The sequence below is a fragment of the Salmo salar genome, chromosome 14, assembly GCF_965601325.2.
Source record: "Salmo salar chromosome 14, fSalSal1, whole genome shotgun sequence".
Lineage (NCBI taxonomy): Eukaryota > Metazoa > Chordata > Actinopteri > Salmoniformes > Salmonidae > Salmo > Salmo salar.
The window spans coordinates 100,908,104-100,925,216 of NC_138304.1; the positions used below are offsets into that span (position 1 = coordinate 100,908,104).

The window sequence follows — 17,113 nt, forward strand, 5'->3', positions numbered from 1 at the left end:
TGAAACCTGTGCCGGTGGAAAGATATTTAGATGTGGGGCACCGTCCTCAAACCATCGTATGGCATGCTTTCGCTGTAATAGCTACTGTAAATCGGACAGTGCAGTTAGATTAACAAGAATTTAAGCTTTCAACCAATATAAGACACTTGTATGTACCTAAATGTTTAATATCCATCATTTTTATGATTATTTATTTGAATTGCGTGCCCTCCACTTTCACCGGAAGTTGTCCCGCTAGTAGGACGCCTATCTCAGAGAGTTTTAAGTCAATTCTTATTCACAATGACGGCCTAGGAACAGCAGGTTAACTGCCTTGTTCAGGGGCAGAACGACAGATTTATACTGTTAGGGTTGAACTGGCTATTGGTATGCATAACCTTTATAATATACTGGGGAAGCTATGCTAAGTACATGAACTACGAGTAAATCAACTGTTGAAGACAAGAAGAACTACAACCGGCAACAGGAAGTGCGTCACGACGCTGGGATCAGCCTACACGCCGACGACAGGAGGAGCAAGTTTAAACCACGCTCCTCCTCCCTCGGACAGGCCAGCATTGAGCAGGAAATATCTCTCAGTATAAAACAGAGAACAAAGGAGGTGTCGTCCTCTTCTTCTGTTTTGCCCTGCGAGGTGTCACAGAGAGACCGTATACGAACGACACATTTACCATACACGTGTTTGCATTAATTAAAGTACAGCTAAATCAGAAGTTACTATGTGCTGACTATTTTGTTCTGTTACCAGAAACGAACTGTCGCAACATTAACAATACCTTAGGGATTCGTGCTAGCAACCTTTCGGTTACTGGCCCAACACTCAAACCACTAGGTTACCTGCCGCCTCTTTCTAGAGCTACTATATGAAGATCACTGATGACATCATGATTCAATTTTTTTTTAGTTCCCAGTTGTCTTGAAAGCACCATCAATCCAGAGAATTACAGACTTTGATGACACGGTGAATCCAAAAATGTCTTGTATGCTGCTGCATAAATTATGTAATATGCCAGGGAGATATGTATACTGTAGCTAAGAAAGTAATACTAAGTGTATGTTGTGTGGTAAGCTGTTAGTAGCCCATGTGCCTCACTTTAATAATTTGGTCTATTTTCACCTCTTAATTTTGCCTATTCTTCTGACTTGTGGTGCACATGCAGCCTATAACCTGTTTTTGAGAAATGTAATCATCGAATATTGTAAGAGCTTTCATTGTCTGCTTATACGCCCTCTTTATTTATCTTATGGTTCTGACTTGGTGTACAGGGAGAATACTGTAAGAACGGCCCATGTTCTGAATTCTGTCACTGTACATTTCAAAAGTGCTGAACAAATATTTATATTGACTACGTCCGTCCTAGCTCATTCATGTCGAAATTATGGATTACCCCTTATCCGCTTGTCGTCCCCTTATGCCATAGTTTTTACATCTCAATTGTCAGTAGAAACCAACCACATTTGTTTAAGCAAGTCAGCCATATTTATACATTTTTTTGTTTTACCGTTATTTAACTAGGCAAGTCAGTTAAGAATAAATCCTTATTTACAATGTCGGCCTACCCCGGCCAAACCCTAACCCGGACGACGCTGGGCCAATTGTACGCCGCCCTATGGGACTCCCAATCACGGCCAGTTATGATACAGCCTGGAATCGAACCAGAGTCTGTAGTGATGCCTCTAGCACTGAAATGCAGTGCCTTAGACCGCTGGTACTATGGTTGGGACTCTGCTGTTGGGACAGCTTTATGTAGGCCCTAACTGTTTGTGGGCATCCTTTGTCACCGTTATAGTGCAATGAATGTATTGTATTGTTTAGTGTTGTGTAGTGGCTTTGCCAGCATGCGCCCCCCCCCCCCCCCCCCCAAGATATCACCACGGCAATAATGTATCCACCAATCCAAAGAATAGATGGGAGCTAGTGCCGCTTTGTGGACAACGACTTCCATTGACTTCCATTGGATGCAGTCTATCACAGTGCCATCCGTTTTGTCACCAAGGCCCCATAAACTACCCACCACTGCGACCTGTACGCTCTCGTTGGCTGGCCTTCGCTTCATACTCGTCGCCAAACCCACTGGCTCCAGGTCATCTACAAGTCTCTGCTAGGTAAAGCCCCGCCTTATCTCAGCTCACTGCCAATGACTGGAACGAACTGCAAAAATCACTGAAGCTGAAGACTCATATCTCCCCACTAGCTTTAAGCACCAGCTGTCAGAGCAGCTCACAGATCACTGCACCTGTACATAGCTCATCTGTAAATAGCCCATCCAATCTACCTCATCTACTGTATTATTGATTGTATGTTTGTTTATTCCATGTGTAACTCTGTGTTGTTGTATGTGTCGAACTGCTTTGCTTTATCTTGGTCAGGTCGCAGTTGCAAATGAGAACTTGTTCTCAACTAGCCTACTTGGTTAAATAAAGATGAAATAAAATAAAAAATAAAATAAATTGTCAAGGCGGAGAGACCTGTATTTTGTCATTATATCTATAAAAGTGGGCGCGCCAGAGGGTGTGGTTTGTATGCCTGTCATGGATATTTACTGGGAAATACGCCACCTAGTGCGCATAATAAGTATTTTGTCGGAAGGTTTAGAAATCTCAGAAATTGTCTATATTTTCCAGTTTATCACCTTGTAAATATTTATCTGAAAACAAACGTGGAAATATAGACGTTATAATATCGTATCTAAACATCATTATGGGATATGTATGAATGAAAATATAAAAACAGGCAGTATATGTGCTAGCCGTAAAACTTGAAGGACCCAGCCGTATAAATGGAACGCGCCCCCGTTCACCAGGCCTCTCTCCAGTCAAGACGCTTTAATAGGTGGTGTAGGCACATGAGAGAAAGATGAAGACACGCATTACGTTTATGTCAGGAAAAATACAACCCAAATGGGTTGGCAATGCTTTTTATAAAGACGGCGAGTGTGGCTGAGAGTTTGCCCAGGTCACATGAAGTTTGCAAGGTAAATTTAAATAGTTATCTACCAACGTTAGCTAGCGAGCAGCAACACCATGTGCGAATGCACGGAAGAGGTGCAAAGTTAACACGAATAATGAAATCACACGAATAATGAAATGTGCCTGGAGTGTTTATGATGATTTACTAGACTAGAGTCTCTGATTTACAGTGATGTTCTTTCACAGTGCACTGAGACACTTCCCTCTGATGTATCATTCACTAACGTTACCTTTGAGTTGAAAGAGAACGAACTAATACATGTTTGGTTGTCTCAGGGAAGTGGACGGGCGTTTCAAGCAGTAGTCATCATTTGATGGTGAGTTTTATTTTTTTCTGTGGCATCATAAGGTTGACAAATAAATCAGTCATGGAAGTAAGATCCATTGTTGTATGCGTACCGCCCGTAAAGGTTGTGTATTACTCGGTAATTAATGTCGTAATCTCTGTACATTTTGCATGCTAAAGGCCACACTTAACGTGTTTTTGTATTATGGATCCCCTTCCTGGCGTCCAGCTAAATTATGGCAGTTATAAAAATTAACATTACACTAGATTCAGATTTCACTAGTGTGCCCTCAGGCCACTACCACCTATCTACAATAAACTCGGCAATCCATGTGTATGCATGTGACTTATGTCCCTCCGTTTTCTTCAGTCCCCCATGTTCCATAAGTTGTATTTGTATCTAAGTTTAATTTTACTGCTTGCTTCAGTTAATTGATGTGGAATAGAGTTCCTTGTAGTACTGTGCGCACCCCCATGTCTGTTCTGGACTTGGGGGACTGAAGTGTAAATGTGTAGGACGATGTTCCAAGCTTGCTCAACAATCATTTGGTTAACCATGTTATCTTGTCGGGACAGTACTGATGACTTACTCCCGAGTGGCGCAGCGGTTTAAGACACTGCATCTGGGTCGGTTTTATTTGGCTAACGTTCAAAAAACGTCCTAAATAACAAGGTTGCCGACTAACAACGCAATAAACGTTGTATAGTGGCAGGCTAAGATGCCGGGTAGGGAGTGGGCCAATTTGGTACGTTTTTCACTCACTACGTTTATTCCCAAAAAATGTCTGTCTATTGAGCGTAAACTACCTGGTGAGTTGATACCTATTAGGCAGCTAGTTAGCTAGGTGAATTTCTAATGCTACTATTGTATGCGTTTGTTGGCTTTGTTTTTTGGAACATAACACAAATTGTACCCACTCCTGCATCTCAGTCCTAGAGGAATCACTACAGACCCTGGTTCGATCCTGGGCTGTTTTACTGGTCGTGATTAGGGGTCCCATAGGGTGGTGCACAATTTGCCCTGCATCGTTAGGGTTTGGCTGGGGTAGGCTATCATTGTAAATGTGAATTTGTTCTTAACTGACTTAACCTAGTTAAATAAAATTACTTACATCCTTAGTGGCCATCAGAATGGCTTACTATCAACTCAGTTATTGGTTAAATATAATGAATCATTGATTGGTTTTGCAAACTATGCTAAAATGTGACATACTGCTTTTGGTTCTGATAACCCCTATTCACACTATACAGTTACAGAATGTCATGTGTTAACTCGTTCTCCTTTCTCTAACGCTGCATGCTCAGATTCCATGAGGTTTGTCTCCAGTCTTCTGTGCTGTGGGAAGAAATAGCTGGATCGCAATGAGACTGCAACTCCTGCAAGTGTTCAGCCAATCGGTGAGAGTAATGCACAGAAGCCCTGTTAGATCTATCAGAGTATGCATTAATGATTATCTAGACTAGTCTGAGTTTATCATGAAGTTCACGTCACTATGCTCTGGAAATGCATACAGGGGTATCATGCCATCAAGTTCCTTTAGATTCTAATGCTTTTCATTACTTTCTAGAGTGATTGTGGATACTTTCTTGGAAGGCTCTTACCCCTTTATGTGAAATGTGTTATGCATTAAATTAGTCTTCATTGAGGTCTTTTTGTGGCTCAGAGTACCAGTGGCTGTGAATCAATGCCCTAAACTGTAGTTAAATGTATTTATCCAAGTACATATTTTTGCTTGTCAGTGATGTTTACCACAGTAATGTATTTGAGTTTAACGACCATGAGAATACTTTACATGCACTACCATCTGAGACATAAAAGCAACCTTGTTGAATCATTTGAACCTCAGGTTGTAGCAAATAGCTTAAGTCTTGCTCTTACTTTCCCAGGTACTGCTGCTCGATGGCAGGGGCAATTTTAATTTGTCTACTTGCTGCCATTGTGGCGACGGAAGTTCTGCTGGGTGAGTTATGAAGTCACTTATTCTGATCAATTAGTACCATCTAATGACTGATCATTATCCAGTCGGATTGTCACTTGACGTGTGTACTTACATCATGATGTAGACCTGGCTATGTTAATATAACTTGCTACAGCTGTCGGTGATGCTGCTTAACATACATTGCTTGAGTAACTACTATGATAACTCACATTACCATCTGAGACAGTGGATATTATAGTGGTTCTGTGTACATGTCCATGTTTCAATATGTAATCATGATTTCTCTGCTTTCAGGCCACAAGGTGGCTGTTGGGTGTTTACATCTTTGGAACAAATGTAAGGACATTCACACTTTGTATGTTGTGAAATTCACGTTTTTGGTGTAATTGTTTTATGGGATAATGCCTGTAGCGTCTATGATTGCTATTTCGGTTACTGATTTAAACTGAAGCTTTCTCGCAGCGCACTGAGACACAAATGTCAAATATCAAGAGCATGTCAATACGTAGTCTTGAATCTGTCATATTGACAACATTCACTACATGATCACTTGCACTGGTAAGATGCTATTGGTTGGTTTTGCAAGTGATGTTACCCTTAATATATTGTTTCAACTGAGTAGCTGATAAATCCAATTGGTTAGATGTTTTCATATGTACATTGTAATGGAGGGAGTAATTGCTGCTTTTCCATTTCTTTAGGTTGAGTGTTGCTGCTTTGCCCTGCCCAGACTGCGGACGCCAGGATTACTTGTGTATGTTGACCGGTCAGTACAGAAGGCGACTGCTTCCTTGCTGTGTCTTTGATGAATATACTCATTTACGTCTCTGATTTACCATTAAGCTCTTTCAATACACTGACACAGGATAAACAAATTGCAATAAGTTCCTAATCATCCTATGTGGTTTTAACTGACATTTTTGTTTTTATAGGACTTGGAGTTTCTTCAAGAGCTTCAGTTGTGAAATGCTTAAAGTAAGCATTTAGTTGATTGGACTAGACTTTGCTGTGGACCAATTTAAGTTGGCTAGACGACAATCAAGGAATTTTGTTGGTGATATGTGTTCTTGGACACGATCCTACCAAAGGAGAAGACTTTTTGACAACTGCTGATATAAAAAGGATATATAATTGGAAGTCAATTGCCACTTATCATTCAATTTGTGCTTGTAGTGTTTGAATAAAAAAATAATGAATAGGCATCCTTGTACTGTTTTTGACTGGGGGGTGGGCTTGCTAATTGTGTAATGTGATATTTAACACTCAACCATACCTCTTCGTAAGGTTGCCCCTGTAAGAGGTTACTAACCAAAGCTAAAGCATTCAATGCAGAAGTTTCACATGAATAGTAAATGCAATCTAACGTGTTTTTAATTTAGTCATAAAGTTTGGTTTATCAATTACCAGCAGTAGGACTAAGCCACTGCAAATAAGAACCAATAACAGCCGACAACGGCCATGTCATCCACTGGGGTATATGCAGAACAATGGCACATAACCGGATGTGTAAATGTGAAGCATCCGGTTAGCGTTTCCACTCACTACCAAATTTGGTGATGGGAGGTGGAATTTTGGGCAAGATCATGCTACTTTTCTCATCGATGACACATTTGCTCTTCGTACAATTTGATTTCCGAAACAAGAATCTAACAGGACTGGGCTTTGTAGACCTTTTGCCAAAGTAAAAAAATAAACATCTAGTGCGTTTAGAAGGCGTGCATGGCCTAATTGAGTTATTGCGCACGCACACCACAGATTAGGCGTTACTAAACGGTGATATGCAAATAAATGCTAGAACGCACCACTAGGATCTCACCAGCTCGTGTTTGACTCTGCCTGCTATGGTTAATTTCCTCCCAGTGGAAAGACGGATCATGACCTAACTAGGGTTATATAAATCTTTGGTACAGAAATCGTTCCTCTGCTGGTTTCACTCGGCTCGGAGGTATGCCAGCTATTTCCGGTTCCAGGTGCGTTCTATTGTATGCTAACTAGTTAGCATCAATTACTGCAGATAATCGGCGAGTTTGGCTGTTTGTTTTCGGATTAAACGTCTAGCTAATATCGTATGGACGACATTGTAAAATATGCCAGTCGATTACGTGGATGCATCCACAACGTTTAGATAACAGTTCATTACGTTTGGCACTCAAATGAACCTACTTTTGCCAGTAAGTTGATAGCTACGTGGACGTTGTCGGATCTTGATTCGCTAACTGTCATAGGGGACAAGGTGAGTTTTGCTTTTCCAACTCACAACTTGATTCGAGTGACAACTGTCTAACAATTTAACAAGACTACCGTTAAATATAGATAACTAGATGAATGTAACTTTTTTTTGCCAGGGATTGTATTGTAAGATTATCTAGCTCTTAGCTGGCTAATGTTAAAAATCGTAACTAGTAAGTTGGTTAGCTATGTTGTAACAACGAGTTGACTCCTATTTTATCTCTCCCCAGATCAAGAAGTGGAACAGACTATCTTCAGTTTGATTTGAAGATATACGGATATTTCCTGTATCCTTAGGCTGAGGAACTCAAGAGAAACACATTGTCAGATTTAAGATTGGCTTGCTACGTTCCTCCACTAAACAAGAACGTCTTTACCCTGTAAAGTAGGTTGGACATGTTCTTCAGAAAGTACCTGAAAATATTGTAGCCAAGTATATTTATGTATAGACTAAAAGAGCCAGTTTTACATCTACAGTGTAAAGATTAGGGATTCAATTTTAAGCTATTTGTATTACTCCAAGTTGTATTTTGGTATGGTTTATTTGTATGGCACTGACTGTTATAAGAGCAAAATTGGCTAAAGCAAGGTGAAAGTCTATTTGGTGAAGACATGTAGCTAGTACCTCAAGTTGGAATTTTCCCTTGGGCGTTGGTGTTGCGCTGTGTAGGGACCATATTGTTGGTTTCCATATAACATTGAACACACCTACAGGTCTCATGTCCTGAGGTGCACACCCTCTTATTGTTTATATCTACTGGCAAGGAGAGAGTTAATTTGACTCATTCATCTAATGTACTATACTCTAACAAAATCTTACAGCTGATAGAAATAATATACAGTTTAACCCATTAGTACATTCTTCATTAGTCTTTTAGTGTAAAATCCAGACAGAATTAAGGGCACTAAACTAAGGGAGCTGACATGACAGCTGTAGTAGGAAGAGTCTGGGGCTGGATGCGTCCAGCTGTCTCCTACCGGCCCTGGGGCAGCAAAGTAGCACCCGACAAAACCATGAAAGACGAGGGGCAGACAAGAGGCAGCTGGGGCTTGGGAGGGTTAACAAAATGGTTTTGGGGAACCGGACAGAAAAGGCAAGCAGGTGACCAAACAACATTGATTGACGAGTACTGGGAAGCAAGTGAGGAGAAAATACAGTCCTTGGAAATTGAAGATCTGGGCGAGGGCAAGCTGGTGGCTGAGGGGAAAGGAGAACATGGTGGCTCCAGATGGTGGAATAAGGTTCTGGCGTCCTCCGACTTCCTCTGGCCAAGAGCAGCTGAACCTGGTGGGCTCAAGCAGAGGAAATGTATCGGTGGAGGATGGGACTCTGACAACGATGGGGAGTATTCTGACTATGGAACCCCTCCACCTTCTCCCACACCGAGCTCCTCATCAGCCTTCCGGTTCTTTGCACGTGCCTGGAATGGGGAGATAGTTCCGGAACACTATGAGATCTGCTTCAACCTCCTTCGCCACCTGTTTGACCTGTTGGTGGTGGGCTTCCTGTGGACTGTGTCCCCCCCTGCCAAGTTGGTCCTGGAGGTTCTAGGGGTCCAAGGAGGACTGAAGTTGTGGCTCCATGGAATGGCCATGTTTTTTGTCTCCACTGTTGGAATGGCAGGACTGCTCTGGTTGGTCCAGGAGTATCTTCCACAGTTTGCTCTGGTGTACGGCATCGTGCAAGCACTGGTCATCTCTGTCAGCGTCCGGCAGTGTGTGATCTTAGGAGAGGGAGATGAGGTGGAGGAAGAGAAAGGGGAGAAGGAGGTGGAAGATGAGAAGGAGGAGGAAGTGGGAGATGACGGGGAAGTTACAGAGATGTACCTGACTACAAAATAATACATCAAAGGAAAGATGATCCCTGAAAGAAAGTTTGTTTTGGTAAGTTCTTTCAGTCTTCTCTTTCTCTCTGTTTGATTTTCTGGTCTTTCTCACAGTCCTGATCTGCGCAGTTTTCAATCCTTGGGATGTCAAGTGTGAGTTTTCAAGTTAACGAAATGCAAAAAAAATAAAGTATTGTGCTTTTAGTGTAAACTCAGATTCTTGTCTAGGTTGGCAATGTTTGCACCTCCTACAATTTTTTTATTTATTTTTGATTTTTGGGGGTCATTTTAGCAGACACTTATCCAGAGCAATTAGGGTCATTTGCCTTGCTCAAGGGCACATATTACCTTGTCTGCTCGGGGATTTGAACCAGCAACCTTTCGGTTACTGGCCCAAAGCTTTTAACTGCTAGGCTACAGCCCGCCACAAGCTGCTCTGCTTTGAGCTATTTTAATCTACAGCCTGCCACAAGCTGCTCTGCTTTGAGCTATTTTAATCTTGCAACCAGAGAAAAGGAACTGTGACATTTTCCAAGTTGTGTGAAACCAGCTTGAACTAATGATACATCTATGGCTTTGGGGAAAGACATGTCATTACAGTTTACACAGAGAGCAGTTATGTATGAAGAAAGGATGGGATTTTATTTGCCTGAAGGGGTGCTGCTATAATAGCCACAAACTACAGCCCTACGGGAATAAAGTGATGGTTTTGTCCATGTAATAGGGTCTTGTTCATAAGTGCATGACAAAAAGCGTTTATTTTTGGGCAAGGTCATGTTGTCCTTGCCTCTTTCAGTACGTTTACCTCCGTTTTCTGCCTAGTGAATACAACCCAGACTTTTAAAGCTGACCGTTTAAGTTGTTTTCATCTCCTGTTTTTCTCTTGCTGTTGTCATCCTAATGACCTTCCCATATGATTTTGTTATGGTTAGCTTTAGGCTATTTTAAAGCATCTGAACCACAAACTGTTTACTGATCATTAGCTTTTTTCCCACAGGAAATCCTTTGACATGGAGGAAAGTTGGAGGGAAGAGGGATGTTTGTGGGTGGGGGGGGAGGGGGTTGTTTCGAGACCCTGACTTGGAGGGACTGAGAAGTTACGTTTCGACAGCCTATCAATGCATAGACAGTCCCGTGAAGAGAGCTGAGCCCAGCTGACACTGTGTGCAATGAGGAGAGGGAGAGGCTGAAGGACTTTACGCTACATTTCACCTCACTACTGTGATATTCATTGGAGCTGAGGCAAAGCACGTCCACTACAACCTTGGTCAAATAGGCCCAGTGATAACACTGTTGTCATCTCTCAGTTCTGTTCTTCTGCCTTTTCATATGAGTTTCCCTCCCCCTAAAGTACTTTTCTTTTGATACTCAAATTCATACAATTATGTTTTATTAGACATGGCAAGAGGGATTCTTTTGTTTTGTTCACATTAACTTTTGAATATCTACTCGACAGATACCAGCACCTTTTTTTTCATAGGTTTCTTTCAGTTTGTTTTTTGGATGTAAGGTGTATTAGCCTTTTCTGTTTATTTCCTGTGCCATAATACTGCATGTGTAGGTAGTTTAACTTTACAAGTATGACTTAGTATATTATCCCTGTCTTTCTCCATGATAATCATATTGTTAATAGTACACTACAAATTGAACACATTTATTTATTTCTCTGTCTTATCACATATATGGTTCCTGATTGAAAGGTAACTTACAGACCAGAAACATTTAATGGTAACCCTTTTTTGAAAGAACATGTGTTTATATGAAACTTGGTTGTGCAGTTACCCAGTAGCAAGTTTTGCACAATCCCATAGAAACCAACAGTGAAGCTCAGGAACACTAAATTCTACCTGCAAGGTTTTTTTCTTCCTCAGCATGAGCCACAATCTACAGTATGCATGCGGAAGAGGGTTTTTACCCACAGTGCCCCTGTATCATGAAAGCTTTGAAGAATGTTCTAGTTTCTACAATGGCCTTTTTCAGATCGTTTTTGTATCGTAGCAAAACAGATACAGCTATCAAAACTTCACAGTGATGCAGAACGTTATATGATACCCTCGTTGTGTACTGATAATGAGACCTTTAAACAGTGACACCATATCTGCAATTCCTCTCTGCCTTTTATCTCTTGTGTGTTTTTGTCACATTTTGACTTGTTACTCCATGTGTTGATTATAAAGAAAGATGTTGTTTTGTAACGAGAATGTGCAATGTCCCAGACAAGTGCTGGATCACTGTCAAAATGACTCGAGAATCTGATTCTCAAAAATAATAAGGTAGCAAAACAATCACATGAAAATCCACCATGGCCATGTTCAGTAGCCAAACATTGATCAATGTTGCAGATAAAAAATGCCATGAGAAGAGTGACATTATCTCATATGGTGCGTTAATCCTAGAAGGCACCCTATTTCCTATATAGCCCTATGGGCACTGGTCAAAAGTAGTGCACTATGTAGGGAATAGGGAGCCATTTGGGAAGCATCCAAGGCCATGTGTCAGGTATTGGGAGCTCTCCGTCAATAGGATTCATACTTTTGGCAGCAGGACAAAGAGAGACCAGAATAACCTCACTGATAACATCAGAGCAGATCCCTGGATGTGTCCTGGTCATTTGACTTATTTCTACTGGTCGCCATGGCTACAAACCACTAATTCAGTATCCCTCTGTCTTGACCTACAGTGGGATGAGGTAACTACGGTACAGTCCTGGAAACCTGAACGGTCTTGTAGGTGGGGTTGATGGGAGATCCAGGGGTTTATTCATTAGTGCACACCGTAGAAAAACATTGTGCAATGGAAATTAGTTCTGGTAGTCTCCCCCTTTTGGCCTGTTTGCTTATGTAATGGTTCCTAGTGAATACACCCATGGCCTGAACTATCAGTGTTGTAGGAGAGATTGTTGGGAGATGGAGGTCCAGAACTAACATAATAAACCAATATTCTAATTTCCATGCAGCCTTGAAGAATCTTTCTTTGTGCTATGACATACACCTCAAGTTCAACTCATGTAACACACTTGGACAAAGTGATTTAATCTTTTATTCACATTAAATCTGATCTCATATGATGTATTTTATGTACAGAAAGGTGCTTTACCAGTACAGGAACATTGTATGTGTGTATCCGTAATAGAAAATGGTGACGTATGGTGAAATTGGATGTAGTCCATCATACATAGTGTATGTTGTCACAGATCAAGTACAGTTTAAGTAGTACTACCGTGTTGGGAACCACAAAGGATATAGCCCTAGACACTGGCCTTTTCTCAATTGCATACTCCTCACGTCCTCTCTCCTCAAAATCCATTGGATGAGAAAGCCAGAGGTCCCACCCCTCTAACCGTCTCCTCCGATTGGGTTTTGAGGAGACGAGGAGAGAGGATGCGAGGAGTATTGGGAAATGGCCTGTGACATTTGGTCAGTTGAGACACTCGTGAACACAGCTTGGGCCAGAAATTCATCATGCACCTTCTCCCTATCCATTCAAAAACTCTCCTTCTCCCATGCTTTCAGTTGAACTGCATGATCTGGACTGCAGTATACTACATTTTGTCCCACTTTATGTTCAGTGTAGTACCGAAAGTACACAGCAGCACTAAATAAATGGCATTTATCTCCTCTCATCTGCAGATCACAGCAGATGGGTACAATGGATGTAAATATATATATGATACAAAGACTGATTTAAAATGGCAATTGTTTTTCTTCCTAACCAACCAGCATGCAGCTGAAGTTAGTGCCAATGTTGGCCCGGTGCATTCATTCTCAGAGGGATTAATGAATTAAAGAATATACAGTGAGCTACAAAAGTATTGGGACAGTGACATAACTGTTGCTTTGGCTTTGTACTCCAGCACTTTGGATGTAAAATGATGCATAGACTATGAGCTTAAAGTGCAGACTGTCAGCTTTAATTTGAGGGTTACAGACACACAAATGTCATACCCCCAAGACATGCTAACCTCTCACCATTACAATAACAGGGGAGGTTAGCATTTTCTATCATACCCCCAAGACATGCTAACCTCTCACCATTACAATAACAGGAGAGGTTAGCATTTTATATCATACCCCCAAGACATGCTAACCTCTCACCCTTACAATAACAGGAGTGTGGATTTTTAGGGGGGGGGGCGGAGGGGATATGATATTTGCGTCTAATTTTCTCACGTATTATTATTCACGATTCATTCAGGATTAGCCGTAATTATGGTAGCATCCACATTAATGTAGAAGTGTTCAGAAACATTATTTACAATAAAAGTGAATCCAAAATGACAATACACTATTTACCATTAATTTCTATTGGGCACAAAATAATCTCAAACAACCAAACGACAAATGAATCCAACAAATTTGTAGTCACAAGCTTGATGTAGTCATTGCGTGCTATGACTTTGGGACCAAATACTTAACTTTGTACTACTTTAATACACTTAAGTGAATCTATCCCAATACGGTTGGTCCACTAAAATGGCAGGAATATGTACAAAAAGTGTTGTAATTTCTCAACAGCTTACCCGATATGAATGAAAACACTTTCTAATTAAAGCTGGAAGTCCGCACTTTCACCTCAGTCATTGTGTCATTTCAAATTGTAAGTGCTGGAGTAGAGCCAAAACAACAAAAATGTGTCACTGTCCCAATACTTCTGTAGCTCAGTGTATATAATCTGTATATACATTTGTTGCATATGCAAGGTTTTTAAGATTCTTCTGATTATTGGTATGTTGACATTCTCTCACCTCAACCTCATCAATACAAAATAACATTTTTACAACATCTTCTCAGAATTTAAGGCAATCTGCCATCCATTCTATTGTTATTTTAAGTGCTGAGACTAATGTACTCAACACTTCTGAGGATTGTAAAGGGCAGGGAGAGGATTGTGCATCAACACATTTTCACTGCACTCCTCAACTAAAAGGTCATGTCAGCAACGTTACATGAAAATAAGAAAAACAAGACTAGCTTTTCCTTAAAAATAGTGTCCTAAATACTCCCCTAAACTTTAAATGTTACCAATAGACTACTGTTTGTCTGTACAACATTGTGTCCATAAAATAAGACTGTGCTGTTTAAGTATTCATGGAGTACTCATTACTTTGAAGTAGAGATAAAAGATATGAGGTTACAACACAAATGGCAGCCTCTTCCCTTTAAAGTGCAATACTTTCGACCAGGACCCTATATAGTGAATAGGGCAGGGCTCTCCAACCCTGTTCCTGGAGAGCTACCCTCCTGTAGGTTCACTCCAACCCCAGTTGTAACTAACCTGATTCAGCTTATCAACCAGCTTCAAAAACCTACAGGATGGTAGCTCTCCAGGAACAGGTTTGGAGAGCCCTGGATAGGCTGTTGTTTGGAACTCGCTCCCTAGTAGTAGTCTGGGTACCAGACTATTTCAGCTCTCTACAATGTTACATCGTCATCTTTCCAAATCCTTGTTTGACAAGCAGGAACAGACTGTCTGGCACACAGGCTAAGATACTGCAACATAAGTAAAATCAAGTATTTAGACAAATAAGGAAAAGTACTCTTTATAAAAAGAAAAATGATTGTAATATATACAATGAACTCTCAACAGCACCCCGTTTTCTTATCAAACAGGTTGTGTATAGGTTGTCTTCTTTCCTTTGTTCTCTCTCTCTTTTAATCTTTATCTATCCCTTTTCCTCCCAGTACTGCAGTGACTGAACTAAATGAGAGTGTGTGTGTAGCAGTATGTGTCGTAACCCCCAGTCTCCACTCTTAATCATTAATGGGCATGTGATCCTCCAGAGTTCCCCCCACCCCCTCCACTGTGTCCATGCCCGTCTTTCCCATGTCCTAGAATGCAGTGTGCACTTCCACAGCCTTCGTCATCTCCCTCGCTTTCAGAGGAGGACTCTCCGAACTGTTTGGGTTTCTCGTAGACGCAGCAACCTGTGAAGGTGTCAGAAATACTCAGTCATCAATAATACCTACAATTGCATAACAGAGAAGTGCATCTAAACAGCTAGAAACAGAGGGAGTTGTGAAATAAATACTCACACTTGGAGGACCTCCTTCCCATATGCTCATTGTCCACTGTGTCGCTGGACCACTCCACCTTCTTGTCAGTCTTTCTCTTCCTCAGCTTGATGGTCAGGCTACGTCCCTCCTGAGAGACACAAACAGGAGACTTTAAGCTTCACCTTCATACAGGCATATGGTGTTTCTCTTGTCAACAATGTCATGTAGTCATTCAACATCACATTTGCTAGTTAGTTGATGGGCTGGTACAACTGGTAATGTACTACACTTGTCAGCTACGATCAAATCATTGAACCATGATTGTATGAGCTAGTTAGTAAGGGGAAATTCCATGGTAACGGAATTACACCAAGACTCAGATATTTTAATTTCAAAATTGAACAAACCATAGACCTCTATGCACAATAACTATTTTGAACAATTTGCACAGAAAATTTTACAGGAAGAACTGTACAAACTGTACAAAGTTTGACAACATAAACCATACAACTTTATGCACAATGACTACTTTGAACCATTTAACGTTACACAGTAAATAAATAAAACATTTACTGGAAAAACTGTGCAAATGCAAAGTTTGGTAACTAACAGAAAGAAATACGTTCAAATCTTCGCTCGGTTTTTATTGTTCAACTTTGAAATCAATTACTTTTGTTTGGTATACGTTTTAAAGTGAAAAATGTGTGACTCTGCATAAATGCCGCGTTACCATGGAATTGCTGGCTTTAGCTAATAATGGATTACTTTAGCTATTGTAACTAGATAACTAGCTAGTTTGCTCCAATCCACTGCGGCCTCTGCATGCATATTGGACTCGATTCCAAACAGTCTTATCGTTATCTTCCTGTATCTACTACTTAGCTAATTATTTGGGGTTTCTATAGCTAGCTTACCTGCTGAGGCGGTGGCGGGGTTTCTACTTGAATGGTCTCCGTTATCGTCTCGTTAGAAGTACCTGACGCCTCCGCCATCCTGATGATGTTAAGTTTGGCGGTATTGAGGTCGCGCCAGCCGTCAACAAACGTCAACGTTGTTTTAGGAACAACAACCACCCTGTTTCGGCAACACTAAACTGATTCGTTGTCGTTGGATGTTCGGCAAGAAGCTGTATCAGATTTTTTGTTGTTGAAAATAATAAAAAATATTGGCTATATGGAGGAAGTAATTCCTAGACGGACCACTTCCGGTAGCTCCGTACGCAAACGTGTTCGCCGGAAACATCGATTGTTGTAGCTAGCTAGTTAATAAATGACACGAACATAATTATCAAGGGAACGGTTTATTTTAAATCTCTTATTAATCCAAATGTATTTACAAAGCAAACAAATATGAACTGAAGATAATTATAATATACAAAAAATGTTTAACACTTCGGCACTTTGATCCCATGTCTATGAATAATTTTAAATGAAACTTCCTTAATTTTGTTAACAAGTAGGTTTGTGTGTGGCAACATCCAAACTTTGGTCCAACAGATATTATCAATAAATCCGTTCCAATAAGGCATGACGTAAGGTATAGATACAACATCCTGCTGAAACAAGGTTCGTATCGCTCTGTTGTTGAATGGACCAAAAGAGGAACAAATCTTTCCTACTGATGAGTCAACAGGGTCAACGGAAGGTAGGCTCTGAGGGTCAGGTCTTGACACGTTCCTGAATAGTAAAGCAACACCTGAGGGAATGGCAATCTAAAACAATTGCTAAATTATTAGGTGTTACGGGGACCTTGTAAAGTGATAAGAATTCCTTATAAGTAAAAGAGCCTCTGCATTTACCAGTTGGCTCACCAATAGGATATTATTTACCAGTTGGCTCACCAATAGGATATTATTTCGGAACCAATATT

At 40.8% G+C, this 17,113-nt stretch overlaps 2 protein-coding genes, 1 long non-coding RNA gene and 1 other non-coding gene across 5 annotated transcripts; 3 read left to right on the forward strand and 1 right to left on the reverse strand.

Annotated features, from left to right (window-relative positions):
* Positions 1-2,803: 2,803 nt before the first annotated feature.
* Positions 2,804-6,398, forward strand: LOC145860411 (uncharacterized). Its single transcript, XR_014380466.1, has 7 exons — positions 2,804-2,975; positions 3,247-3,287; positions 4,562-4,654; positions 5,144-5,217; positions 5,491-5,532; positions 5,898-5,962; positions 6,129-6,398. It is a non-coding gene; the product is annotated as an uncharacterized LOC145860411 (long non-coding RNA).
* On the forward strand, positions 4,989-5,071 carry LOC123726929 (small nucleolar RNA Z195/SNORD33/SNORD32 family). Its single transcript, XR_006759039.1, has one exon. It is a non-coding gene; the product is annotated as a small nucleolar RNA Z195/SNORD33/SNORD32 family (small nucleolar RNA).
* Positions 6,399-6,763: 365 nt separating the features above from the next.
* On the forward strand, positions 6,764-12,200 carry LOC106570658 (uncharacterized). 2 transcript variants are annotated; one of them, XM_014143129.3, is made up of 3 exons: positions 6,764-7,429; positions 7,656-9,309; positions 10,249-12,200. In XM_014143129.3, exon 2 carries the CDS (start codon positions 8,350-8,352, stop codon positions 9,265-9,267), a length of 918 nt encoding a protein of 305 aa, XP_013998604.1. In that variant the 5' UTR covers positions 6,764-7,429; positions 7,656-8,349; the 3' UTR covers positions 9,268-9,309; positions 10,249-12,200. The 2 variants fall into 2 exon arrangements, with proteins under 2 accessions (XP_013998604.1, XP_013998605.1); XM_014143130.3 differs by having other exon boundaries at positions 6,764-7,166.
* A 72-nt stretch (positions 12,201-12,272) lies between these two features.
* LOC106570666 (E3 ubiquitin-protein ligase PPP1R11) lies at positions 12,273-16,475 on the reverse strand. The gene is made up of 3 exons (XM_014143136.3): positions 16,159-16,475; positions 15,284-15,392; positions 12,273-15,175 (listed from the first exon to the last, which is right to left on the reverse strand). The coding sequence occupies exons 1-3, from the start codon at positions 16,234-16,236 to the stop codon at positions 15,009-15,011; spliced, it is 354 nt and encodes a 117-aa protein (XP_013998611.1). The 5' UTR covers positions 16,237-16,475; the 3' UTR covers positions 12,273-15,008.
* Positions 16,476-17,113: the final 638 nt, after the last annotated feature.

Bases quoted from the DNA above. Each gene is read 5' to 3' on its own strand.
- LOC106570658 (XM_014143129.3), top strand. From the start codon at position 8,350: ATGACAGCTGTAGTAGGAAGAGTCTGGGGCTGGATGCGTCCAGCTGTC.
- LOC106570666 (XM_014143136.3), bottom strand. From the start codon at position 16,236: ATGGCGGAGGCGTCAGGTACTTCTAACGAGACGATAACGGAGACCATT. The intron at 15,393-16,158 runs GTAAGCTAGCTA...TGTGTCTCTCAG, and splicing joins CCCCGCCACCGCCTCAGCAG to GAGGGACGTAGCCTGACCAT. The intron at 15,176-15,283 runs GTGAGTATTTAT...ACACCTTCACAG, and splicing joins GGGAAGGAGGTCCTCCAAGT to GTTGCTGCGTCTACGAGAAA.